This window comes from Colletotrichum fioriniae (genome assembly GCF_027942845.1).
Source record: "Colletotrichum fioriniae strain IMI 355084 chromosome Unknown scaffold_3, whole genome shotgun sequence".
Taxonomy (NCBI): Eukaryota; Fungi; Ascomycota; class Sordariomycetes; order Glomerellales; family Glomerellaceae; genus Colletotrichum; species Colletotrichum fioriniae.
The window spans coordinates 2,526,120-2,553,572 of NW_027076839.1; the positions used below are offsets into that span (position 1 = coordinate 2,526,120).

At 54.3% G+C, this 27,453-nt stretch overlaps 5 protein-coding genes across 5 annotated transcripts; 3 read left to right on the forward strand and 2 right to left on the reverse strand.

The window, feature by feature from the left end:
• Positions 1-3,978: 3,978 nt before the first annotated feature.
• Positions 3,979-8,297, reverse strand: SSD1 (Translational repressor; the record flags this gene model as incomplete). The annotated part of the gene is made up of 4 exons (XM_053196044.2): positions 3,979-4,018; positions 4,070-5,418; positions 5,466-7,996; positions 8,147-8,297. 4 exons carry the CDS (start codon positions 8,295-8,297, stop codon positions 3,979-3,981), a joined length of 4,071 nt encoding a protein of 1,356 aa, XP_053046468.2.
• Positions 8,298-11,880: 3,583 nt separating this feature from the next.
• On the forward strand, positions 11,881-13,547 carry N0V96_003583 (uncharacterized protein; the record flags this gene model as incomplete). The annotated part of the gene is made up of 2 exons (XM_053196043.2): positions 11,881-12,717; positions 12,768-13,547. 2 exons carry the CDS (start codon positions 11,881-11,883, stop codon positions 13,545-13,547), a joined length of 1,617 nt encoding a protein of 538 aa, XP_053046467.2.
• A 549-nt stretch (positions 13,548-14,096) lies between these two features.
• N0V96_003584 (uncharacterized protein) lies at positions 14,097-14,971 on the reverse strand (the record flags this gene model as incomplete). Its single annotated transcript, XM_053196042.1, has 2 exons — positions 14,097-14,823; positions 14,925-14,971. The coding sequence occupies 2 exons, from the start codon at positions 14,969-14,971 to the stop codon at positions 14,097-14,099; spliced, it is 774 nt and encodes a 257-aa protein (XP_053046466.1).
• A 676-nt stretch (positions 14,972-15,647) lies between these two features.
• N0V96_003585 (uncharacterized protein) lies at positions 15,648-17,471 on the forward strand (the record flags this gene model as incomplete). The annotated part of the gene is made up of 1 exon (XM_053196041.2): positions 15,648-17,471. The coding sequence occupies one exon, from the start codon at positions 15,648-15,650 to the stop codon at positions 17,469-17,471; it is 1,824 nt and encodes a 607-aa protein (XP_053046465.2).
• A 4,349-nt stretch (positions 17,472-21,820) lies between these two features.
• On the forward strand, positions 21,821-22,637 carry N0V96_003586 (uncharacterized protein; the record flags this gene model as incomplete). Its single annotated transcript, XM_053196040.2, has 2 exons — positions 21,821-22,223; positions 22,318-22,637. 2 exons carry the CDS (start codon positions 21,821-21,823, stop codon positions 22,635-22,637), a joined length of 723 nt encoding a protein of 240 aa, XP_053046464.2.
• Between the last annotated feature and the right edge of the window lie 4,816 nt (positions 22,638-27,453).

A 27,453-nucleotide genomic window follows, 5' to 3' on the forward strand; every position in this document is an offset into this window, starting at 1 on the left:
GTTTCGCTGCGGTCCAAACAAGCTCGACGAATCGGCAGAGACTTCAGGGCTCAAAGCACCAATCAGACAACACAAATCCTTAGAAAGAGGGGCCGAATGGTACTGGGCAAGGGACTTGATCAACTCCTTAGATTAGGATGAAGCCCGTTTCCAGATGCTGCAGCGACCCCCTGCCGAGCTTGTTTTTGCGCTTCTTTTTTACCCGATGACTTTGTTGTGTAATGCAAGGGTCCTGCGGGCGGTGACCCCCACCGGGAGTCCTGGGGGAGGGAGAAAGAGAGGTTTCCGAGTGCTCTCGAGAAGGTCAAGAGGTAAACGTACCTGAAGGCCCCCTCGCTCGCCACTGTTTTGGCATTGCAGCCGAGCCAACTTTGTTGCATCGTGACCCCCAGCCAAGGCTAGACGTTGACCCGGGTCACGGACGGGCCGTCAACCGAAACCAATGTGATACGTCTCCCACGTCAGAAACCCCGGTCCGTGAACGCCCGGACCACAATGTCACTGGCTCCTGCTGCGATTATTGATTGGTCGCCGCCCGGGTGGAGTCTTTCCCGGCAGAACCTCGCTGGGCTTAGCGCGGGTACGTACTCGGCCATCTGCAGGAACGTTCTCTCGGTAACGTCTCTTTCCATTGCCTCAACCCTCGCTTTCTGAGCCAGCCTTTCTTTAACTTCCCACGCCGGTCTCTTGTTTCCGTCCATCCCACACCGCCGAGGCCAGACAATCACGCACCACTCATCCATCCATCCGACTATTCGCGTTCCTGGGCAAGGCTGCTGGCATGTATTCAACTCACCCCGGCGTCGTATACCGCCACTATCCTGCGACACGGAGACGATGCTCATTTCCACTGCGATCGACGCCTTTCTGACGTTGCCAACTGTATGATGAAGAATTAAGGACTTCAGATCCTCCTGTCGCCTTCCGCCAAGGGTGTCACGCATCGTTGGTCTAGGGCCATGATCTGCGAGCCCTGGCTGCCAGAGGCTATCTGTCTTGCATCGTCAATCGCAATTCGTGATCTTGACAGCCAGAGCACTGGCCTCGACCGGCCTCCTAAGCGTCCTCTACGGGAGAGCTAGGTAGGTCGTTGGGCTGACTCGAGGGTGTCTAGCTTTCTAATTTGGCTAGGTCATGCTAGGCCTTGAGAAACGAATGACCCTCAACATGTACTCGTGATCTGGCTTTCTTGGAAACGACCGCAAAGCAACCCCAGATCTAGCTTCCCACCTAGCCTAACGCCATCAAGCTCCTCGCAGCCCACTAGTAAACGGCCATCCCACTCTCGAGGCCTGCTACACGAGGGCGGCTCTGCAACCAAAGCACTGACCTCGTCACTTTATGGACAGCCTGTTTTCCGGCCTGGTCCTAATTCCAAACCGCCTCAATACACTAGCCACTTAAGCTTATCGGCAATGGAACACCTCGAGCTGCCCGCGGGCTGCCTCGGCGGGGACTAAGACATCCAGTGTTCCTCGCATGTGTGGACAACATCAGGCTCGGAAAATTTTACTCGACAGCGTCCAATAGCTGGGCCAAAATATGCTCTCTAGCCACATCGAACTTCTATCAGGCCACGGCATCCAAGTCTCGACCTCTACTCAGTACAATCTTCTTCTTTTCTTTCAGTCCATCCCAACGACTCGACACCGGATGGTCGCTAGCCATATAGCCAGACCCGTTCTTCCACGGCTCGTTTCGGCAAGCCAAGACCTTGCAGGGCTTGCAAACCGTTTCAAAAGCCTTTGGAGGCTTAAAACCGCTCTTTTCGTCCCAACTCGCCCTTTGTGAGCAAAGAGTAAGGAACCCATCCCATCTCTCTCTTTCGGCCAGGGGCCTGTTTGGGCCAACTCGAGCAGGCTTTCATTCCGTCTACCCGTGACCCGAGTCGTATGGGAGCCACGACTGCCACGCTCATCATCTCTCTCCTTCAGTCCTCCTCATTACTCATCCCCACCCGCCAGAGAAAAAAAACCTCCGAAAAGCCGCCCCATTCGCAAGCACACCCCTGTTATCAACCTTTCGAAACTAGAAGACTGGCTCCAGTTTGCCTTGCATCAACCAGTACGACATCATGACTCCAGCATCGTTTGCTAGCGTACACCATATGCGCGCGTCTGACACAAACGAAACCCCTTCGTTGTCGCCTGTCGGCCTCTCTACTGCTTGTTGGGCGCAGTCCCGTTGTGTGGATTCTCTCACTCGCCGACTCGTCTTCGGACAGCTAAGCATCCCGTTCAAGCTCTCGGAAACGCTTTTTCTCCTTTGCCCCGCAGCCGTTTGGGCCACGTTCTGCTCGGAGACAAACAGCAGAAGCAACTCTCCTCAGGTTCCGGCTTCTCGGTAAGTAGCGCGCTGCGCCTCCAATGCCAATATGTCAAAGGTCTGTGGGCAATGCCTGAAGAAGGAATGTCGGGAGACCGGAAATGTCAAGCAGCGGTCGACGACGGCTCCGGTCTCTCGATCCTACGCGAGCCGGGCTTGGCTAATTCGCATCTTTTCTTATCCAACGGCTTGTCAAAAAAAGATCTCCCACTCTATCTATGTGAAGACGACGATCAAGCCGGGCCATGCTGCTTCAATCCGACGAAAAACTTAGTCTTCCGTCCCTCCATCCCCCCCATCGCGCCCCTGGCGATCGCCGCGCAGATCCCACAGGACATCAGGTAATCTGAACTTTGGACTCGTTGCAGATCCCCCGTCGTGGAACTCGGAGAGGGGGTTAGAAATACAACCATAACCAGGAGTTTAACACGGAGAGGGCCAGGGGTTCCCTCGTCATCGGGGTTATAATGCTTCCATTTCACCCTTTGCTCCCACAACCTTGCGCCGTAAGGTCGGATTAGAAACCTTGCCCAAGTTTTCCCTACTCATGCTACCTCCCACGAATCCTTTTTCAGTCACAAAAGGTCAGGTCCCTGGTGAACACGGGAAGTTTCTCCGTGCCAAGAAAGCCCAAAATTGTGACTGGTCCTCTTGTGCTGCCCTCTGATAGCCCATCTTTGGCGACGAACGCAGCGTCGTGTGCAGAGATAGAGATCTCGTCGAGAAAGCCGGCGCACCTGCGAATAGCATCGTATTCGCATATTTGTGTTGAGGCCAAGTGCTGTAAAGCGTGCTTATGAGGAAATAAACGTGAAAAGTGTAGCCAACTAGTTATTCAAGCCTTGGACATGGAGAGATTGAGATACCACCACTCCCTTTCCGAACGGCGGCCTCCTCGACTCCTCCAAAGCATCGCATTGGACTTTGCCTTTTTCCGAGCCCCATTCAGCGCCTCTCGTTCTCCGTGTCTCCGGTCCACTAATAAGAAATCTGAAGCTCATCCCGCGTCTTCCATTGTATACGCAGTAAAAGGTCTTGTGGTTGTCTCCACACATCCCGATCACCGGCATAAGTCATCACGTCAATTTTTCAAACCGGCTCTCTTGTCAACCACCGCAGCTGAAACTCTACCGAAGTTCCTCCCCTGGAACCCACGCACCACAGGAATCCAACCCGCTGACTCTGCAACGCGGCGCAAGGGTAGCCCTGCTCGCTCCGCGTGGGAGACGTACAATCTCGCAGTCTGCAGGCGCCCGGTCTCTCCACCCGTCTGGCTGGCCACTCGCAGCTTTCAAAAGTGTCTGGGCGATCCTTCAGACTTCAAAAAATCGATTGCGCGTCAAAGTGTGTGCAATTGGGTGTACCGTTTTACTAACTCATGGGCGCTATCTCTACTATTTCATCCACCGCCCTCCTCTCAACTTCAGACTTCAGGCCTATTGTGCTAAATGACTCATCCAGGGACGAAGATATACTGGCTATTACTCCCTCCCCAATCGCAATGTATGATCCCTCTTCCCACCCAAACTTTTTCTACACCACTCATGATGCATCTTAGTCGACGAAAGGGCACAATGTGCCCGTCAGTCTCTTGGAAACGATCATCACACCATGCCCCCCACACGGGACAGGTAATGTCAAGACAACTCCTTTTTACAGAGCATAGGGGTTCAAAGACCGAATGGTCAAGCAACTGTTTCGAATTAGCACGTCTCCAGACTTTGATAGATAGTAGTAAACTTACGGTGGGCTCTTGGACAAATCCGTCTTGAGAATCACAGGAACCCTGCTCATCTCCGTAACGTCTTGAATGTACTCTCCTCCCTCCTCACGCAGCTTGAAAAGCTTGAGGTACTTCTCCTTGTTCGACAGGCGGGCCTCGGGCGCCTCGGGCGCGGGAACCTTGGAGTCGGACCTGGTGCGCTGCAAGGGCTTAGCATCGGAGCGGGTCGGGGAGCCGGGGACGCTCTGTGTGGGTCTCTCGGCCAACGAAGCTCCGGCCATGGCCTCAGTAATGTCCGACGCATTGTCGTCATCGTCGTCGAAAAGAGCATCGACGTCATCAGTAGAGATGGTGCCCGTCTCGGTCTGCTTGCGCGCAGCCTCTTCTCTCTCCTTCTTGGCACGCTCTGCAGCTTCCGCTTGACGAGCAGCAGCAGCAGCGTTAGCGTTTCTTACAGACGCAGCAGCCTTGGGGCGCTCGTCCTCCGGTACGTAGGCGGAGCTGGGCACGCCCTTCTCCCAGTAGAGCTCAAGGACTCTCTTCTCCTTTCTGAACTCGGCCTTCTTGAGAGGCAACTGATCGCAGTGCACCCGCTTCTCAAAGCCCCATTCGGGAATGAGAACGTCAAAGGCCGACTCGTACACGCAGAGGACGATGCCCTCCGTGATGAGATCGCCGTTAACCTGCTGGCGCTTCTTGTCCATCTCACGGCAGGACTCAATGTGAATGCTCTGCTCCTGAGCGTTCTGTGCGGAGTCCTTCTTGGTGTTGCAAGACTCAATGGTCTTGACAAGGCTCTCCAATTCCTCCGTGTACTCGATCTTACCCTCGGAGAGAATAGACTCGAGTTGTCGGTGGACGATGATGTCGGCGTAGCGCCGCGTGGGGCTGGTGAAATGAGTGTAAAGAGGCAAGTTGAGGGCATAGTGGGGCCACAACTGCTTAGCAGTCTTGCCGGCAATGAAGTACTTGGCACGTTGCATAGACTTGAGAACAAGCGTCTCCATTCCCTTGCGGATATCGGCATCGTCGACCTTGAAAAGGCTGTTGTGCATGCTGCCACTGCCGGAGGTCTCAACCTCGTAGCCAAGGGCGTTCATGCGATCGGCGAAGGTCTGAAGGCGACGAGCATTGGGGGGACCTTGTCGGCGCAGAAGAGCCTTTTCAGGCATAGCCTGGGCGAGACGCTGGGCAACGTAAGTGTTGGCCTTGTGCATGAGCTCCTCGACGAGCTCAGTGGCAGGGGTAGAATCGAAGATGTTGTGCTTGATGGGAATGTTCTCATCATCGAGCTGCTGCAGAAGCCTCAGGGGCGCAATAGGCTCACCGCCGGCACCAAGACGGGCCTCAGTAAACTTTTGAGCGACAGCCTAGATGATGTTAGTGCAACTCAGATGCAGGTTTCAGTGGAACTTACGTTAAGAATCTGGACATCCTTCAGCTGAAGAGACTCGTGCTTCCAGTCGGCCTGATCATTCAGAGCCGAGTCAATCTCTTCGATAGTGATCTTGGCAGTGCTCTTAATGATACTCTTGCCGATCCAAGTATCTCCCTCGGCAACAGAGCCGTTGTGGGGGTTAACACGGAAGAGAACACTGACAGCCAGACGCTCTTCACCAGGAGCCAGAGAGCATACCTCTCCACCAATCTTGGGAGGAAGGAGCGCGCAGGTGCGGTTGACCAAGTGAACGGCAGTGCCACGCTTCTTGGCTTCGCGGTCGACAAGCGAGTTGGGCTTGACGAAGTGAGTGACATCAGGAATGTGAATACCAATGTCAATCTTGCCATCGGGCTGAGTCTTGATGTGGATGGCATTGGCAAGCTCGGGAGAACCGTTGAGGTCGAGCGTAACAACCTTCTCATCACGGAAGTCCCGGCGAGCAGCCAAGGCAGCCTCCTCTTCCTTAGCAAGAGACCAGTCCTGAAGACCAACGCTGCGCAGCACAGCCTCGGAAAACTCATCGGAAGAAAAGTTGTTGTCGCGCAGCAGAGCGTCGGTCTCCACCTTAAGGTCGCCCATGCGGCCCAACTGCTCGACAAGGGTGCCGAAGGGATGCAGAGAGGTGATCGGCCAACGCTTAATGCAGGCAACAAAGATACGATCAGCGTAATCCTGGTGCTTCTCGACGAAGTCGCGCGGCGCCTGCTCAGTCGGGATGGCAATGAGCGGCACGCGCTTGTCGGTAGGCTTGAACCAAACAATCTTGGGCTTCTCCTGCGAACGGTTGTCGTGGTGGCGGTTGTTGCCTCCATCTCTGGCGGCTCTCTCCGCTTCCTGCTTCTCCTTCGTGGCCTGGCTGCTGGGACGGAGCAGACCGAGGTTACCCGAAAACATTTGACCAGCCACACGTTCAACGACAGCCACAATGTGACCTGCGTACAGAGGCTTGGCCTCATCATTGATTTCCTCCTCCTCGACGAGAAGCAGGCTTTGACCCTCAACCTCGACATCATCGTTCTTCTTCTGCGTGGGGCGCTGACGCAGACTGCCGCGACGGCGAATGCCGCCCTCCTGCTGTGTGTTGTCATCGTTGTTACCAGATGACTGGTTCTGTCCGTTGGTGGATCCAGAACGGGTGTCAGTGATGTCCTTGCGCTTCTTCTTCTCTTCCTTCTCGCGCTTCTGGGACCAAACTTCATCAACATCCAGAAGCTCAACGGCAACCAGGTCACCCTCGAGGGCACGGTTGCGATCCTTGCTACCGCAAATAAAGATATCAGCATCGAGCAGACCGTCCTGAGTGGAGACGTAAGCGTCGCTGCGGTTCTTCTTGTTCACGCGAAGAATACCAGACACGAGCTGTCCATCGCCGAGAAGAGCCGGGAGGGTGGCTTGGGGGAGGTAAGGAGTGAAAAGGGTCTTCCTCTGCTGTTGCTGCTGCTGGTTTCCACCAAGCTGGCCACTATGCTGGCCGCCCTGAAGGCCAACGAATTGCTGACCGCCCATCTGGGCAGCCTGAAGGGCCTGCAGTTGCTGGATCTGCATGGGGTTCAGCTGCTGACCCGGGTACATGCCCATGGGGAGCATGTTGCCGGGCATCTGCATAAGCTGAGGCTGACCAGGGTATTGAAATGCGCCGATGTTGGAGATGGATTGGTTTACGGAACCACGAGTGCGATGGCCCGGCTGGAAGCCGCCCTGCTCCTGGCCCTGGTTAGCACCCTGGTTGCGCCAGTTTCCGTCAAAGTTGCGAGAGCCGGTTCTGGCGTGACCACCGCCGCCAGTCTGGCTGCCGCGGCGACCAAAGTCATTCTGGCTAGCATCACCAGAGAAGCCACCGCGACCAGCGCCGCCACCGCGACCGTTCACAGCCATGCTCTGGCTGCGACCATGGCCACCGCGCCCACGGCCGGCACTGGTGCCCTGAGCAATCGGAGCCTCGGGTTGAGTCGGAGCGGGGGCGGGGGCGGAGGCACCACCTTCGGCGCTGGCCTCAGTGGAGGGGGACATGGGGAAGGAGAAGCCGGATGTCGTGCGCTTCTGCTGTGCGATTTCTGCCGCCTTCTTCGCGTCGGCAAGCGCCAAAGAGTGACGTCGCTGGTGTCCGCCGCCGCCGGCACCACCACCACGACCACCACGGCCACCGGAGTTCTCCCTGCCGGGACCGGCGCCGGAGGCATCATTGAAGTTCGTGCCGGATGCACCAGATGAGGGGGCGGGAGGAGGACCCATTCCCATGTTGGGGAGTGCCGACTGATTACGGCGATGTGACATTGGCTGGGTCGGAGGACCGCCCATGGAGACATTCTGCTGCGGAATCTGCTGGGGAAACTGGAAGGCGCCCTGGGGAGCCATGCCGGGCTGCAGGGGATTGAAAGCACCGCCTGGGCCGAGCTGTTGCGTGGGGGGCATCATTCCCATGTTCATGTATTGTTGCTGCGTAGCTTGGATTTGTTGCTGCTGTTGCTGCAAAAGCTCAATCTGCTGCTGGATAGCTAGCTGTTCCACTGTAAAGCAAGACTCATTGTCAGCATCGAGGTTCAATTTGGTATGATGAAACGGGTGACGAAGAGGAGGGGTTGGGGGCATCGCGTAGAAGCTGCAAGCTCACGTGTGAAGATGGGGGAAAGGATGGAAGGAGATGCTCGACAACGTACTACCCGGGTTGGCAAACATGCTCATCAACGGAGTCAGCTCGGAAGGGCTTCTCCTGTGCGCAATGTGAAGCCGTCGGCCGGTTGGGCCTGGGACGCCGCCGGTTGGCTGCTGCGGCGGCTGCGGCTGCTGTTGTTGCTGCTGCTGCTCCATGGTGGGCAGTCACGCAGATGAAAGATTGGCTTCTTTTTTTTTGTATCTTGTAATGCACGTCAAGTGCGTCGGTAGTATAAAGGACGGATGGGGGTAGGATTGATAGCGTCGGATACCGAGTGGTCGGCGTAGGCGTCGATGAAGCTTTGTGGGATGATGTGGCACGTAAGGTATTGACGTATGTAGTTTGCGGACTAAAGACAGTGGAGAACTGGGATGGATGTGGTTTTGGGCTCTTGGTTGGTCTTTTGGATTTGTGGACGTGGTTGCTCTTGGTTCAAGGAAGGTAGGTCTTGTTTGTCTGATCGATCGATGAGGGATTGAAAATGGGATGGATTGGGGGAGTGATTGGGAGGAGAGGATTGGATGTCTGGCGAGACGGAGCGAGGTGAAAGGGAAAGGAGCTCGCAAGGAGTGTGCGAAGTGATGGTCGAGGTGGGAAAAAAAAAGGATGAGGCAGACAAGACGTGAAGAAGATGAGGCAGGATGGGAATGTCCTCTCTGGGAGAGACTGACGGGGGTTTGTTGCGAAAGGCGAGTCGGGTTGGGAGGGTGTGGAGTGGGGAGGGGGGGAAGCAGACCTGAGGAGAGAGAGCGAGGAGGAGGATGAGGAGGAGCAAGGACAGCAGTAGGTAGCACCCGCCCCGGTGGAGGAGGGACAGGCAGGTGCAGCAAGAGCCGGCCCGCCTGGTGGGAAGACTCAAGACACCAGTCCCGTAGCTAAGGTAAGTATAAAAGTACCTACCTTCCCGCCATTGGGCACGAAGCACACCTCCCGGGAGCACAATTAGCACTGGAAGCTGAGCCGCTGGTGAAAGACAAGGTACATAGGTAGTGCGCTAGTGAATCACCAGAAGGCAATAGCACACATGGCGGCCCTGTAGGGAGATAGACAGGTCGTACCTAGGCAAGGTAGTCCAAGTTTCTTACGTAGGCAGGCGGGAGACGCGGCGATTATGATGATGACGATGGTGGTGCAGGCTGCTTGCTGCTTGGTTTGATCTTGTCTGCAGCAGAAGCTTGTGCACTCCTGCTGGACTCTAAATGTTTCTGCTAAAGCATCCCTTCCTTCACACCTGGATCCGAAATGCATCATTCGCACCTCGAGCTCTCTTTTCGCAATCCCATCCAAAAGTCTCGTTTGTAGCTATCCCAACCAGCCCATCTTGGAAATGCCCCAAAAGTCGAGGTGACGACAAAATCCAGACCAGGTATCCGTAGGTACCTTACCCCAAGCTAGAGGTACATGGCCGACGGCTTATCCCCAAACATAGCACTCTAGGGGCGGATAGGTAAGCAAGGAAGTACCTGTCCCCCGTGCCCCCGAATGAGCCTGACTTGGGGGTCGAGTGCTTCGTAAGGTACCTTGTGGCGGATATTCCGTACAAGAGTACCTAACAAGACTCAGTCAGACGTCTCCAGTCAGTCAGGTCTCGGCGCGAGTGGGGAGAGCCCACGCCGCACCTACGCCGCACGCCAGGCCCAGAGACAGAGACAGAGCCAGAGCCAGAACCAGAACCAGGTCAGGGCTTCCGGGTTCGAGGACAGGTAACAGGTTAGCCGCTCGGATACTTTGTTGATCGGTACCTTGCCGTAGTGCACCACCCTGACTTTGACCTGTCGCCCATCTCACCCGCACCAGAGCCGTCGTCCCAGACACCTTACGTAGGTGGACGAGGAGCGAGCCGAGGGGGTTGACTCTTACCTAGGGCAGTCTCGAGTCTCTTGAGGGCGGGAACTGGGACTGGGACGTCCGCCAAGTTCCGTCTCCTGCGGCCTTTTCGTCTCGTACACTCGCACTGACTACTGACACAGTCAACAGTATGACTACCTTACGTTCTTACCTACGTTATGTACGGATACAGCTGCTAACACAAAGGAGATACCTAGGGCCAGCAAGTCAGGAAACTTGGCTTCGTACCTCGGGGCAACAGGATGGATGGTCAGCGGCCGGCGAGCGGCGGCTACTTACTAGGTACATTGGCGTCTAGGTACGAGGGTGCTGCGCGGCGGGCAAGCCAAATGCAGGGCTCATGTCAAGGGGGGGAACAGGAATACGCCAGTGTTTCCGGATGGATACCGCATCGTTGTACACCACATCAACAGAACCCCTACGCCGTACGGATACCTGAGCGAGGCTTGCAGGCTGCAGCAAGCTCTCCTGTCGCTGCGTTGCGTTGCGTTGCGTTGCGTTGCGTTGCTCTGCTCTGGTGCCCCAGCCGTGAGCACCAGGAAGCTCCGGGCAATGGCAGTCATCATTCATCCGGAGCTGTGATTGACATGTTCCCCCCGGTGCAACGGTGGAGTTCACTACGTACCTCCCTGACAAGATTTCTCCTCAATGGCATCACACACTCTATCTGAGCAGGCATCGGTGCGAATACTAGGTTGAAGATTCTCTTCCCCGTCACGCCCAGCTCTCAGACGCTCCGTCCAGTCTACGGTCGTGTTTGCTGTTGCCGGTTTGCATTCATCAGGCCAGCAAAACCGAGAGGGAAAGTCAAGGCGAGACGGGCCAGATCCAAACTTGGGCCGACTCCCCAGTTGGAAACTTGGGCCGGGCCCGACTCCTCCAGTGGCAGAATCTCAACGGCATGGATGGCACGAATATTTACTTTTGTTCACCTACACAGTAGACTCCTCGAGTAAGGTATGAATGTACTTTTTGTACGGATAACGGTGCATACCTTAGGAAGTTCGTGACTTTGTACTCAGTTCTTGACCGCCCGGCAGCAAATCCGACTGCCCGTGTTTGGGCTAAGACTCCACTTGCGGTCCGACCAACCAGCGGAGACGCTATGCTGCATTCTGCCAGAATCTAGAGCCATCATTCGTCCATCAAGCTCCCCAATGATCCCACCTAGGTTGCGACCATGGCGACGTCTCTTCTTCTGTTTTCTGAGGTCTGGCCGGTTGCTCCTTTTTTTGGCTGCTCTGCTCTGCTCTGCTCTGCTCTGCTACATCACTTTGGTCTGCTCGTCTGCTCTCCCACCCCATGGTGCAAAAAGGGTAGAGCTGCAAGCGGCAACACGGGTCCAGGGTGACAGTGCAGCAAGGGTCGTCGACTTTTCCCACAGCTCAGCAACAGGCCCCTCCACCCCCCCAATTCACCTCAAAGAGCCCCAGGCCGCCGCGAACGGTAGCATTATCCTGCATCAAAGCGCGCCTGATACATCGTATTATTTTTCGTTGCTCCACACCAACGCCGCACCCAACCTGAACTCGACAGTCGGTTTTCTACCCACCGTCAACCAATACCTTGTCCGCTTGACGACACCACTCGACCCAAACGGCCCTGAAGAGCTCAAGAAGCACAGCCTCGTCTGGACTCTCTTAGAGATCGCCCGAGCCTTGCCTTGCCTTGCCTTCCCCATCCAACCACCCACCCGCGGACGTCACTCTTTCTGATCCGCCGCTTGTTGGTGTGTTTGGTCCTTGGTTTTGTTGATTTTGTTTCTCTCGGTTGTCGGTGCAATTTTGCATCCCGCGCCTGACCCCACCGCCCGATGCCGTAGGGGCCGGTCTCAACTCCCACCTACGACCACACCATCGAGGCCATTGGTAGCCAACTGGGCGACCAACCATGGCGCACTCTTCTCCTTCGCGGAGAAGCCAGCACAATAACAACATCAAGTCGAGCCCCGAACGAGGCTTCACAGCAGACTTCCTCTCCGAGAATCGTAACTCGGAGCTGAGCCACCGTGATGCCCTCGCCGCCGCCCAGCTCGAGCACGAGCGTGTTCGCCTCGCCGCTTTGAGGGTCTATGAGGTCCACCAATTGCAGGAGGAGAAGCAAAGACTGGAAGCTGAGCAGCGGAGGATAGCACAGCTACAAAAAGAGGAAGAAGATCGTCTCAAGGCAGAAGCAGCAGTGCGCGCCGAGCAAGAGAGGCTGAGAGAGCTCAAGGCAAAGCAGATTCCTCAACTCCCTCCCGAACCCGAACCTGCACCGCCCAAGCCGGAGCCGAAGAAGTCACAAGAACCTCAGGTCAATGGCACAACGGCGGCCAAATCCGAGCTCGCTGCTGCACCACCGGCCGCACCAAAGCCAGCTCCCTTGACAAGCGCTCCGACATCAGCTCTTCCAGCCGCGAAGGCACCTCCCGCAGCACCTTCATCAACACCCGCACAGGTCGCCGCTACGCCGTCAATCCAACCCAATGGGTTCCTCACGAAGCCCGCAGCACCTCCAGCCCCGAAGCCCGCTGTTCAGCCTGTGGCGCCTGCACCAGTGCCAGCTCAACCGACCGTTGACAGGTATACCCAGATACACCAAGCTCTCAAGAAGCTGCGAAAGGACGTCGAAGCCCTGTCGAAACAGCCTGGGAACCCATTGAAGGGCAAGCTGGGAGACATGCGGAGGCAAATCAGGAAGTCCATTGGGCAGTTGACTGCTGGGAAGGGGGCAAACGCGCAACCTGTAGGTCTGGTCCTGCTGGTATCGCAACGTAAATGCTAACGATATCTCAGCTTGCCACTATCAATACCGCACTGCGCGAATCTCTCGGCGGCCAAGTCCCGTCACCTCTAATCGACGCAAGCATATACGTGCAGCAAAGCAGGGAGCCAGCCGACGGCGCTGTTAACAACGGCCCACAGCTACCGGCCCTGTTCATATACCTCCTCAATATCCTCTCAAAGGCAATCATCCAGCAATTCTCCAACGAAGGCGGTGCGAATCCAAAGTCGGCCGAGCCGGTCGGCATCGTGACGGCGCAAATATTCTCCAACAAGGACTACCACTGGCGTGGCGGCTCCATGATCGACATCCTCATCGCCAAGTTCCGCGTGGCCTGTCCCGTCCTCTTCGGCTCTAGAGGCAGCGACAAGACGGAGGGCGGCCGCAGGGCCATTGGCTGGAAGAAGGAGAACGGCAACTGGGTGCCCGAGCAGGCGCACAACGACAGGATGACGGGCCTCGGTGCCGGCTTCGCGGCCATTGCGCTCCGGGACTTCAGCAAGGCGTCCAAGACGAATCCCTACCCGCCGACAAACTACTGGAAGGCCATGGCGCAGATTGTCAACTCCCCGCCGCAGCTCGTCTCCAACACGCAGTACGTGGTGCTCAAGTCCATGATTGACGGTCACGAGCAGCGCTTCATTAACTTTTATGGCAATGCCGCCGTCGCGGCTCTCAGGATGGCGTTGGTGGAGTTTCCTAAGAGAGCCCCTCCAGGGGCCACGGCCGCGCAGGCGTTGCAGGTCCTGGGCGACGTCTTGAGACGAGACTCTGGGTTAGATGTGGCATAAATAGTGGGGCGGAGGAAGCAAAGCCAAGATAGACGAAGTACCGTTTGTACACATACATGAAAGGCATGGGTTGCCGACATTGGGGGAAGGGCTTTCAAGGGTTACACATACTCTGGCGTTTCTGGACATCCTGGCATGGGGGTGCTTATACACCAAAAAGAACCAAAACAGCAAGACTTCACCATGACTTGCGATGAGCACGGGATCCGGGCTTTGGTTTAGTTCATCCATTGAAGCAACATGGGACGGTCTGGCGGGGGGAGGATACAAAGACACGTACCCTAGACATTGCGTATCGTTAGTTGGATGACTGAGATCTACCATAGCCCCCAGATGAAGGCTTTCAAAGTAGTAAAAGACAAAAACTTCATTGACAAGAATTCCAAACCCGCTCCATGAACTCCCAAACCCCCATTTCAAAGAAAAACGACATTTCGCCATCACTCTTCCCTTTTTGTCGTCTTCTAGTGATCCCCAAATACCTCTAGCCTCCATCATTACTTCGGTCTCGCCGGGCAGCAAGCCGAAGAAACCCCTCTCTTTTCTTTTTTACAAAATCAATAACAAAATAAGCAACAAGATCAGCACAAAAATGAGCACGGCGATGCAGCAGCTACTCAGCCGATCCTCGTTGTGCCGCATCACGTACTGCAGCTTCGCCACGCCCGTCTGCAGCCGCCCGCCCACGCGGTCAGCGACGCCGTCCACGACCTCGAGCATCTCCCTCTGCTCCTCGAGCTCGCGGCCCATGTCGTCGGCCTGCCGCCGCAGGTTGCCTACGGTGCGAAACACGCCGTCCAGGTGGCCGTCCTGCTCGCGCATCATCTCGAGCTGCTGCTGCTGCTCGAACTCGGCCGCGTAGTCGTCGTCGCCGTCCTCATGGTCTCCATGGTGGCCGTCGCCTATGGCGAAGGAGCTTGGGTCGGGGAGGTCTGAATTTGCTGCTGAGGATTTGCCCTTGCCTCCTGCTCCTGCTGCTCCGAGCTTTTTGGCGAGCTCCTCGCGCATGTCTTCTACTTCGCCGCCGACATCTTGCACGAGCCTCTTGCGCCGCGTGATTTCTGGGCCGGAGAGGCCGAAGGCTGTGGGGTCGGATTCGACGGCTTTGACGGACTCGACGAGGTCGGCGAGGTCTTCGGCTAGGGAAGCAAGGGCAGATTCGAGGTCGGCGCGGGCGGAGGCAAGTTCGGGGGAGGTTGGAGAGGTTGAGAGGGAGCGGATGCGGAGGTAGGATGTGAATAGGGGTCTGGTTGAGTCTAGTTGGGCGAGGACGTCTCTGTTTGTGCGTTCTTGGTCAGTATTTTGTTTCAAAGACGATAGCTAGAGGAGAGAAGGATGGTGCTAGGTGGTGGGAGGCGAGGGGGATGCGATGCGTACTGTTGGACTTGGAGGAAGGGATCCTCTTCGTTGGCTGAGGACATCATCCTGGCGATGGGTTGGAAAGGCGCATCCGTGGACGCATTGGCTTGCGGCTTAGGCTCTCTTTTAGAAGGAGGTGGTTTCTAGTCAAGGTTGCAGCGTGGTCCTAAGGCAAGGTACTGAAGAAGGGATTGGCTGATGTCGAGAGCGGAATTGGCGATCTGTAGTCAATTTACCCTGTTAGGTAAACGCGGCCTGGGATGACGTTTGCGGGTCTGGCGGCCGGCCGGGTCGGGTGGGTGCGAGCTACCTTTACGGACACGGCTACCTCCCGTCATCCGTCTTCCTTAGGTGTCCACTTTTGGAGGTCACTGCCCGGTGGTCGATGCTTCGGGGGAAGTGGAAGGTACTTCCGGAGATTCTTCGGCACAATCTAACATTCCTCACCGAGACATCAGACGTCACCGAAGACCCTTGCTCAACCCCTCGGTGTGCCCCTCATTCACCGAGAAAAATTCCCCTCCATTGACCAATTTTATGTAAGTGTGATTTTCACAATCGCTATTTACAACTCCACATGCTCACTCTCATACGAAGCTCTCACCATCTTTCACTGAGCAACTCATTGAAGCTTTCTCACGCTCTTTGATATCGAATATCTATAAATCATTGAACCGAGGGAAGAGTCACCTGCGCACACAGGACACGCATTATTAAAAGCGCCTCGAATACAGAAAAAAGATGATACCAGAAAAGCCCCTCCCCTGTTCAGACGAGTTCCCTTCGCCTGAAGCCTACGTCGAGGAGCTCCTCAACTTTGCCACAACCACAGATATCTTCCAAATCCTCTGCGGCGGCGTCCACGTCCTCGACTTCTTCACAAACGAACGGGGCCTCTTCTCCCAGATCCTGCCCCAGGAATGGCAGCCTTTCCTCCTCTTCTACGGCACCGATGCCCTCGTGGACCTCCTCATGCGAGACGACCTCGATAACTTGCCATTAGACTCCATGCCAGTGCCTCCGCCAGAGAGTTTCCTAAATTATATCCGCAGCATCCGCAAGCTCTCCCTCCGCCGGACCTTCTCGCCCACCACGTCTGAAAGTAAACCCCCGCCAAAGCTCTCCCGCTCCGTCGCCGTCGGTATGAAGCCCAAGAAGGTCCATGAGGTGGCCCATTTCGCGCGCTACGTCGATTCTCTCGCCGGCTCAATCGCCTCACGCTGGGGAAAAGAGACGACGCATTTCGTGGATTTCGGTAGCGGCCAAAACTACCTCGGCCGCACCCTTGCGCTGCCCCCTTACAACCGCCACGTCGTCGCCGTCGAGGGCCGCGAGCACAACATTGACGGCGCAAAGGGACTCGACGTGCTCTCCGGACTGGCAAGCAAGGAGGTCGTCATGCGCAACAAGAAGCTGTGGCTGCAGATGCAGGCTGACAGGCTCGGCACCGACGTTGTTAAGAAGGCACCCGCGAAAGCCTCGCCCGACGCCGCAGCGGCAGCAGAGGACTTTGATTTCAGACCCATCAAGGAACTCGAGCCGCGGTACAACCGCGCGCTTGGAAAGGGCTCCGTCTCATACGTAGTCGGCAGGCTCGAAAGCGGCGACCTGACCGAAGTCATCGGGCGCATCGAAAAGGAGGTCCTTCCGGAGGAATCATCCCAGGACCTCAAAATGATGGCCGTCTCGATCCACTCGTGCGGAAACCTCTCCCACTACGGCATCCGCTCGCTCGTCATGAACCCGGCCATCCACTCCGTCGCCATCGTCGGCTGCTGCTACAACCTGCTGACGGAGAAGCTCGGCCCGCCGACCTACAAGCTGGCCGGGTATGCCCGCCCCAGCCTGCAGGCGCTCAACGGCCGCGTCGTGCGCGAGTCGGCGCGGCGGGATCCAGAGGGTTTCCCTCTGAGCGAGACGCTTTCCGGGTACAAGGGACACGGTGTGCGGATGAACATCACGGCGAGGATGATGGCGTGCCAGGCGCCTCAGAATTGGACGCAACCCGAGAGCGACGATTTCTTCACGCGGCACCTGTTCCGCGCGGTGCTGCAAAAGATTTTCCTCGACCGCGGCGTCATTTCAAAGGTCTACCACCGCGATGCTGCTGCTGCTGCCGCTGACACGGAGGGCAAGGAACCGTCAGACCAGACGGAAGAGGAGAGGGAGTCCCCCTTCAACACCTCCACGAACCCCGTCATCATCGGCTCCCTCCGGAAAGCGTGCTACAAGTCCCTCAAGGACTACGTCCGCGGCGCCGTAGCCAAGCTGACGACGAATCGCGAGTACAGCCAGTATAGCGACGTGATCCGGGACAAGATGGCGAATATGACGGACGAGGAGATTGAAGTGTACGAACGAGAGTATGCCTCCCGTAAGAAGGAAGTCGCGGCAGTGTGGAGTCTCATGGCCTTTAGCGCCACTGTCGTCGAGTCGCTCATCGTCACGGACCGCTGGCTGTTTTTGAAGGAGCACGACGACCTCGTCCGAGACTGCTGGGTCGAGACGGTGTTTGATTATGCCGAGAGCCCGAGGAATATGGTGGTTGTGGGTATCAAGAAATGAGGAAGGGAAACCGAGAGAGTGATGCCTGTCTTCTCACCTAGAATTCGGTCTCTCATCAACCGGGTTTGGCTGTGATGCTCTCCGTGACCATTACTCATGGAGATGTTCACCTCAAGGCGCAAATTACCTTGTGGAGGAGACGCATATCAAAGACTCCTAAGAAGCAACCGGCCAAGCCCGAACGACTCACTCAGCACGCATTGGCATGTGGCACCGTCATGCACCAAGAGCCTCGCACCATCGCCTCATGAGGAGCCCGCAGGGAAAGAGGAACAAAACACAAGTCGCTTCTTCGGCCCCGGACCAATAACACCCCGTCAGCGCCGCAACGACGTCGAGGGCGTCGTTCAGCGGCCTTCAGAGATACATCTGTAGGACTTCGGCATCAGGCCGACGCCGATGAGGAATTATACGCTATACTGCTTATGCCGTATCCGTGGAGTCGATTACTGCAACAAGCGGACAAACCGCAGGCCTCGCTATTCGCGCCAAATCCTCGAGAGTTCATGTATGGCATGAACCTACGTCAGCCAGTTGGGTCGTCATGATATTTCAAAGTGTATAGGGATAAGTCCTCTATCAAACACATAGGCAAAAGAACAATAAGCGCGGCCAACAATCTCAGCCCCTCTGTCCGTACGGCATCACTCGTGAGGGTTTCCCAATGGCGAATTACCTAGACAGACCTAAGAACCCCTGAATAGCGCAGAGGACCATTACTGTCATCATTTGAGGTAATTTTAATAATCAGAGCTTGCCGTGTGTCTTGCTTTTGGACATTGAAAGTTCTTCGACATATGCTCAGACAGTGGTGCAAGATGCACTAGTCATCGTTCTATATTCCAACTTGTTGTTAACATAACGTAACTCCCTACAGCCCTCAGGATCTATCGCAAGCTTCATGCAGCCACGATCTCCGCTAGGACAATAACGGGTGCTCGTAGCTAGACTCATATCCTCCAACACAACAGTTTGACCAACAAGCCCATGACCTAGCTCCTGGCTCTGACCCAAGTTTTAAGGGTTTACAATCAAGATTGACAAGGTGTTGTCTTTCTCATGTGATACATTCGCCGTCATACCAGCTCCATTGACGGCAAGAGTAAAATCGATATGTGGGCCTCCTGGTAGTACCTTGACTTCGAAGGGAACTGGAGGATATGTCAGGTTATCCAGTAAAAGTCTAGTAGTATGTTTCTGAGCTTACCCATAGTGGCCTCAAGTTCAAGAACCTCATCCCCTTGATCGCCGTTGCTGACTGCGATAGTCTTAGTAGTCTTGGTAGTTCCGTCCGTATAGCTTAACTCATAGTCGTGTTGAGATCCAGAGAAATTTTAATAAAGACGCAATAATCGTATGACATGGTTATAAGTCTTGCCGTCGCTATATAATAGGAAATGCGAAGGCTGTGAACTGTAATGTGACAATCTTGAGGAATCTGGAGAGCAATATTGTGAGGAGCCCAGAAGGTTTATATAACTTTCGCAAGGTGATACGACGTAGTAGAGTATGGTCTTCAGAGCTATGAAACACTGCTATCGTGCGGAAATATTGCCAATTGAGCATTGGACCCAAACCTTCCACTTCTTAACGCCAGTCCGCCGGCGGAAAGAGATGATGCAGCAAGTCTCCGTTCTCGGAGAGCGTTGATGAGCCAGCGGTTATTTTCAGCTCCTACATCACATATGGAACAAATGATGATTCTCTTGCCTACTTTCTTATTCCGGCTGTTCAAAACATCTCCGCATAATGATCGCTATAGTGCTGTCACAACTGACAAGCGACAAGTGACGACGAGATCATGATCGCACCCGTCAGACATCAGTATCGAGTCACCAAATTGATCCCATCAGAAATGCGAAGCCGTCTAGGCCGTGTGTTGTGGCTTCCATGTGGTCTGATCTAGAAGGGTTCAGCCAGCCTCAGAGAACCCAGAAAGGCTTTAGCTAGCCTGGTTCCAGTGGTTTATATGCGAGGTGTTTGCAGACTGTTTTCAGAGACTTTGTAGGTGACGATGAAATTCGATCAGCAGTCATGCTATGCGGCGATAGGCACATACCACACAGGGGAGTCTCCGGCCATACGGCGGTTACGAAATATTGGCAAGCTTAGAACGCCTTTTTAGACCCCATCTACTAACTAGGTTGACTCTTTGAACAACCTCATCAGGTGGTATGTTCGTCTGCTCCTTGTCGAGACATCATGCGGTGTGGCTGACCAGTAGCCCTCAATATCCACCCCTTAAGAAATGCACCTGATCTCACAATGGGCAGCCGTGCAAATGTTCATTCCCATAGAGCAGCAGGACACTTCCATCCCCTCATTATTCTAGGGTCTTATAACATACAAGATATGACGTTTGAGGAAGCTACTTGTATAGGTTGAGGAACACACGCTTAACGCCATGCTATGAACGCAATTTGGCACTTTGAGAGGATGGAAATAGGATGACGACAGCGTCTTGTCAAATTTCAGTTGACGATGGCAGCATCGACGATTACGGGTAGCACAAATTACAGAGTATGATCTCATCAGTCACCATGCCCCGACGTTCATGCTCCCGGTATCCCACCTGCTAGTCGTCTGTAGACCCTTTCAGCCCTGGTTGCCTCTTTTGAACATTCACGCGTGCCAGGATGGATGAGGGCTGAAGAATGAGGCGCACCTCGCTTGGGCCATGGCGTACTTGGCAACGGATGACAACGGTAGCGGCCGAAAACGCAAACTACGCTGTGGGGGAACTTTCAATAAGCATCCATTCTCAGCACCGCAGATCGGTGCCGTTGAAGGTGATAATTGGGTTGACTGTGATGATCTAGAACGTTCCCGTCCAGTTGAAGCTTGTGTTCTTGACTTCCTCAGTCAGCCGCACTGTTGCCGTTCGATCACGTCCAACTACCGTAGAGGTTGGTGCAGCACTACATGCTACATGCACTTCGGCACGGCTCGTAGTGCGGGGAAATGCGAGACAGTCACATAAATCTGCTGACTAGCCGGCTACGCTCTAGCTAAAATTTGATGGTAACGGTCACTGTGTTCTAAAGATTGTCTTGGTTCGACTTGAAGGCTATAAACTGTCTTGGACGAGACGACACTAGATTACTAACATATCTAGGACAAGGCGTAACCTACTATCATGGCTATGTACAATCAGGTCCCTAGATACGTGTCTATCTGGATTCCTAAACTCCTTCTTGAAGTTAGGTAGTTACCAGAGTCACTAGAGAGACCACAACCAGGGCTGGGGTTTCGCAGCTTCGTCTGCACTATCTTAGTTAGTCTCAAAGTGGGTTTTATTAAAGATATAGGCGAAAAGGTGGAGTTCGTTAAGGAACCCGAATCTCGGCATGCTACTTACCCTCACTCTCTATGTCCATGCAATTCAGACTCTCCTATAATGTAAGATAAGACGTGATGTTCAGGATTTCTGTTCCAAGTCATTGCGGGGTTCTGCAACAAGTTCCCATGTATTGAGTTGTATCCTGTTCTGTCACATTCAGCCATCAGGAGATGTCAACGTGATGCACAAGTTTAGTGTCCGGTGGGATATCCTTGGAGGCTTCACGCGTTCTGATGGTTCAGGTTCGCCTAAGGATGAGGTACCAACACGATGTGGTCTTATTCTTGTACAATCCTGAAGCAGAAGATACAACAGTGAGTCAGATATACATACTCGATTTTGAAGGCACTACATCCACAGTCTGGAAGGTCTGCTTCGAGCCACCAACTATCTATCCGTTGTTTCCTAAAAGTTTCTTAACGGTCATTCAGCACTCGTTCGTCATGCTGCAAGTGACCTCATGAAAGCCATAAGTGATGCGTCGAGCTGAGAGAGGTCTTTCATCTCACTGTTTTCAGACTGTCTAGCCCGCGTCCATCCACCCCCTGACCCTATACTTGACGTTCGAGTTCTGCCTGGCTGGATTTGTGCCCGTCACATTGTGGCTAGCTGAGAGTGTTGCTGTATGCACACTCAACTCTACTCTGTCTCATTGCGAGATGTGATTATTGGGCATGTCTGCACATCGTGTCAAAGGCTGAATTTGCTCGCGTGCCTAGTGTAGGATGAGCGATGCTATTGTTCGATGCGTGCATTCTAACTGCATATACGTGAGATAGTTGCGATCGAGGCCTGCAATCGATAGTAAGCACCCATAGAATGTCTTCAATCTCTGTATATGGGCACACGAAACTGCAGTCGACTAGGAAACAGATACTTAAAGGCTCCTTTGGACCTCGTTCAATTCCTGATTTGCATCCTCCATCTTCCATCAAGTTCATCTTCTGAGTTTCTAATCAACAATCTTCCATAAAAAACCCCCCCAACACTTTTTCAACCCATTCTCATCATGGCCAACGTCAAGATCATCGTGAAGAACGAGAGCGACAAGGTCCAACAGTTCCTCATCTTCAACGAGAAGCCAACGTACTCCGAGTCCGTCGGCAAGGCCTGGACCAATGTCTGGGGCCGCTCGCCCGGCACGGCAGCCGAGCACGGCACTACTCACTTCGCTATCGAGGAGCACTACTATGCCGTGTGCGGCATGACCCCCGAGTCTCTGCGCACCGATCTGATTGTGAGCACGTCGGACTGGGACGAGGTGAAGCTGGGAACCAAGACCGGTAAGGGCACCCTCGAGTGGCTGGATATCCAAGAGGGGGGTGCCGTCTTCGACAAGAAGAAGAGAGGAGAACTTGAAAAGGATGGTTCTTTCGGAATTGACACCGCCGCTTACGATTTGACCAAGTATGGTGAGTTCCTTCTCTCTCTCTCTCCAGGTCACTTTTGGACATCTGGTTGATTCAGAATCACATGATGTGGCATGTTGCTAAACACAAACTTCAGAGCACGCCTTCTGTGGCCTCGGTATGAAGAGCCCGACTCCGGACCAGGGCGATGTCCTGCCAGTTTCCGTCTGGCGAGCCGAGCCCAACCAAAAGTACCAAATCACGCCCAAGAGGATCTATTACATCTCGACCGGGAAATTCGTTCCTGGAAGGGTTGTAGACTTTGCCCAGCTCGGAAAGACCGCGACTATCGACTTCACTGGCAGGAAGCAAAATGTCGCTACGGTGGTCTACAATAACGAACTTGACTTCCTTCCGGTGAAGTACAGCTTTGACAACAATAACAACAACAACAACAACGCCGACGAGAACAACTAAAGCCATGTTGGTACAATGGGTAGACCTCTTGAAGAGAGGAGCATTCCCATATCTATCAAGGAATTTATCAAGGAGAGTCATGACTGGCTAGGGACGATCGTTGGGTTGCGGGCTTGGGAGGACTGGCAAATTGACAATGAGGCTGGCTTATAGTGTCTTATGATAGCTGAAATAGGAAACAGCAGCAGCTATCAACTCAATTTGACTTGCATATTTCTCGCAATAGGATGAGACACCAGTGACAACGATGAGAAGGAACTTAGAAGTAGGTAAGAGTTGGGTACGTTACGTCAGCTACAGCGTACTAAGTGGGCAACCCCAATCGAGGGTTGGGATTCTAGTACTGGTATGAGTGGACAATGAAGGAGAAAGGACGAGGGCCAGCCTAGTAGAACCGCGTCAAAGACCCGTCTGGTACTGTAGTACACGCGATATCGAACGATACTTTGAAATTTTCTTCACATTCTTCATTAGCCGCTGTTTGCCCCGCCGACGTTGAAGCTACCGAGTCTACTCCGTAGTTGGCCAGGTATAAGTCGGCAGACGCTATTTGAGGGACCGGAGGGGTGGAAGAGTCATAGTCTGAGATAACGCCAAAACGTTTAGGCCCTGGGTGAGTTCCCTATCTGTGGATCTGGGAACGGGTACGATCTGATCCGCAATACTCCATAGAGATAAGTGAAAAAATGGATGGAGGCGAAGCACGGACGAACGGGGGACCTACCCCATCGGAGACTTGAGGAAGCAAGATCAAAGGCTAAAAAAAGGGAAGAAGATGATTGGTGTAGCGTTTCTCCAGATACTTGGATCAGGAGGAAAACGAAGAGCAGAAGAATGAAAAAGACTCACTGCCCAAAGGTCAAGAGTCGAGACCTCGGCGAAGCTCCGGCCATATGATGGATCGCGGCAAGCCGGTGAGTATCACCTGTCTCCAGTCAAGTGGGCTCATTGAGGGCTTTTGCCTCTTCTTTCGTGTTGTTGTCAGCTTGAGATTCTCAAGTGCTCTCGTGAGAACTGAGCATCCCACGCCGGCGATGCAGACAATGCCGAATGGGGCAATTGAGCGAGAGCAAAGGTATTCCGCTCAGTGACAAACCCTGTAAACCACTTGTTGCCTTTTGCTCTATGGGATCATGATCAATCCGCCACGCCTCATCACTTGGACATATGACATTCAACTCGTGAATGATGATCCAAGGTCTTCACGGAAAGGTGTGCGATGCTGTCATCGGTGTGCGCGGTGACGATGACCGACGTGTTGTACCTGCCAATACCTCCCCATCTGCATGTAAGCCGCGACCGAGTATTCGGGGCACCAAGCTGGGCCGATCTACTCCGTAGACTACCAGACGCATCGCTAGTAGGTCGAGGAGGTGTCACAAGTCAACCGTCGCCGGGAGTTGTCGCCGCCGCGACGTCGCCGACAACGCTTCTTTGACGAGTCAGGTTTCCGACCTCCCCAGGACGTCGATTTGGGGGTCCATGACCGGCTCCGGCAGTAATAGAACGCTTAGAAGCGGCCAGCTGAGGGACTTCTCAGACTTGGTAGTGGTAGGGTGACATTTGGACGCGGTTGCTGAAGGGATCGGATCCCAGGGTGCAGCTCTGGGCTGGGGGGTTTGCGAGTTTGGTCTGGATGCAGCCGCCGGGTTGCGGCAGGAGAATAGGAAGAGTGGGATGCGGGCGGACAGTTGAGTTGCTGGCCCAGAGGAGCGGAGTTCTGCATGCGCCCTCACAGGTTGACCGAGAGTTGCGCCGTCTAATTGGAGCAGTGGGCGCTCGCCGACAGGTTGTATTCCTCCCAAGGACCTGTCCATTCCCAAACACCTGTTGTTCCTCTTTGGCCCGGCTTGTCGATAATGGGCAACCCGGACGTCGTAGCTGCCACGGCATCTTGCAGTAGCAGAAAGCAGCTTTCCTATTAGCAAGGGGGGTTGACGCAGTACCTACAGGCATTGGACCAGGTAGTAGTGAAATCCCACTGGAGGGAACCCATGTTTCTTTGTTTAACCCCGATGACTATGTGCATGGAGCGCCGATTTCGAAGCAAATCAGAGAGGCCAATTGGGCCAGTTGCACGACCAGAAGGGAAAGGGTTCGGACAAGGTTCAGGAACCGTTGCGATCGGCGGAGGGTCTGGTCCATGGTCCATGTTGGACTTGGGGGAGAAAGGAAACCAAGAATTGCTTTTTCCTTCCCTCTTCTCACGGGCCGCCACACAAGCACGCACCCTGAACCGGCTGAATCTACTGGTCTGACGCAATGGCGTTGGAGATGAGGTGGGGTGATGAAGCCGAGGATTGTTATGGTGAAGCTGAAGTAGCGTATTCGAACGAATAGGTAGGCACAAGGTGTTGGTTGAGCATACGGCGGGTTGAGGGGTTCAGCTGAGAGAATCAAATTCGCAACTGCCGTGAGTGCCGCTGTCTGCAGACGTGTCATTGTCAAAGACCATCATCAAGAACCTGCTCCGTGACCTGATGCGTAGTCCCGATTGAGCGTACGGATGCTCAAAAGCGCGGTTGTCGGAGAACCCCCGCGGGGGTTGACAATGATGAATCGCGATGGCCATTTCTTTCTCTTCACGGCTCTGAATCAGCAAGTCGATGCGCATGCCGAGGCCAGCCGCTGCTATGCTGGACCAGACAAATGGGCACTCATGTGCGTGTGTTGGTACAGTATCCGTGGGAGAGACGCCCGTCAGCGTTGCTTCCCGTATGGTGGTGAGAGTTGATATGTGAGAGGTGACAAGCGAGGTAGCAGCAGACCCCGAATTGAGGTGAGGTGAGGTGAGGTACGCAGTAAAGAGTACGGAGAAGTGACCGATGCATCCATCCATCCATCCGTGATCATCATCCCTTGCCTACCTTACAAAGCAACCTGGAAGACAGGGCACCTAGTCGTCTTACATCATTTCCATCTTGGTTCGTTTTGGAGGAGGCACAGAGAGACAGAGGGTGAGAAGTTAGAACTGAAAGGGGAAATGAGAAACAAACGTGACTGCCTCACGAGTTACACAAGATGTAAGCGACTTCCCCAGTCGTTCCCCAAAGGTCATGGTCTAATGCAGGTTTTCCGTGCCTTGTTTCTCCCATCCTGTCTGTCCATGGACTCAGAAGCTAGCAATGCCGTGTTCACATTCAGGGTACGAATAATCCTGCACTCGATTCAGGGGCCAAGGAGAGAATCTTTGGGGTTCTGTAGCCGCTGGCAACTAGCTAAAGCAAGAAGAAAGCAGGCATCTCGGCTACTACGCGAACTACAAAGTAGTAAAGTACCGGAGAACTGCCTAGAGTTCGAGACCCCCACGCTCCCGATTCAACTAGTCTTATGCACATCGCCCGAAACGGCATTCTGAACCTTTTCCCTTCTGCAATCTTGCTTCCAGCCCCAGCCGGTTTCTCTTCATGTACTGCATTGCTGTCGTTCGTTCCTTGGGCAGCCTTCGTCAAGGCAGGCAGCAGGAAGAATAAGTCAAAGTGAGAGCAAGGCTCCAAGAGTCGTCGTCTTAACCGCTCGTTTGCTCATCTGCCCCATGCCAACCCTGAACGACTCACGACATGGACATGGAGGTCACGGTCCAGGTGCCGCGATGGAATGGCGAGCTGCAAAGCCAGCATAGCGCGGCAAAGCCCAATCTAATCATTGGTGACACAATTTTACACTTTTGTTGGCCATTCCAAGTCACCAGTGTCGCAATATCTAGTTTGGATGTCAAGGACTAAAGTTAGAAAAGGAGAACGAGAAAAAAGAAACCCCCCGGGAACGCGAGGGTTAGGTTTTCTGATAGTGGAGAGAAGATTGGCAGCGGCTCAACTGTCGACTTATACGGGGTTTCCCATGTTTGGAATGGAGAGAGAGGGACCCCTTCCCGAGGCCCATCTGTCTACCTGACTCGAGAGCGCCCGCCGAACCGCGCTTTTCCCTTCACTTCCTCACGACCGAGGGTAGAAATCGCGAGAAAGCGCCGCCGATGCCCGATGGAAGCACTCACAATCAGATAAGAAAAGAAAGAAGACAATGTGAGACGAGACCTGACTAGAAGGTGATCCCCGTGAAACTGCCAGCAAAAAAAAGGCATAACATCACGAACCCCCCACCCGCTTCACCAGTTTCGGTCTTGTTCGCCGTGGACGCGGCGACAGCGGCGGTGGCGTAGAGGGCAGACAGGCTGGCCGTACTTTGTAGACGCCCACTTGCCAAAGATGCAATCATGGGTCTTTCAAAACCTTGTACTTCCTTGAACGGTTGAACCCCTGCTCAACCCCGCCATGTCATGCTGCCCATCTCCGCCCACACCCTTTTCCCCTCTGACCTGCAGAACCAACCGAACAATGGTTCTCTTGGTGATGGGTAGGTAGTCGCGTGGGTTTTGGGTTCAAGACAATTGCGTGTGAAATCACCCCGTCCTCGTCATAGTTCGAGACAAAACATTCCAAGGCATGCCATTGTCCGCATATAGCGACGCACGAGCTAAGCTTCTCACGAGTTACCTACCCCACGCAGAGCACGCCATGTGGTACAAGATACGGAGTAGTCGATTGATTCTTTTCATGTATCACATTCAAATATACGGATACAGCCCGCAAGTGAAGTCAATGTCGTCAGATCAAGACTCGGCCTGTGCCGGTGTACTGACCGAGTCTGGCCGTCTTTGAGAACTGACAGTGTAAGTGAGATATACAGGATATCGTCGAACCAGAAGAGAGCGCGGCAGCATAAAACTGCACCTGTACGAAAGCGACACAACCTTTGACGGAATATCCCACTCGACAATCTCCACAGAGGGTCATGATCCCTCGATGCATTCGCGGGA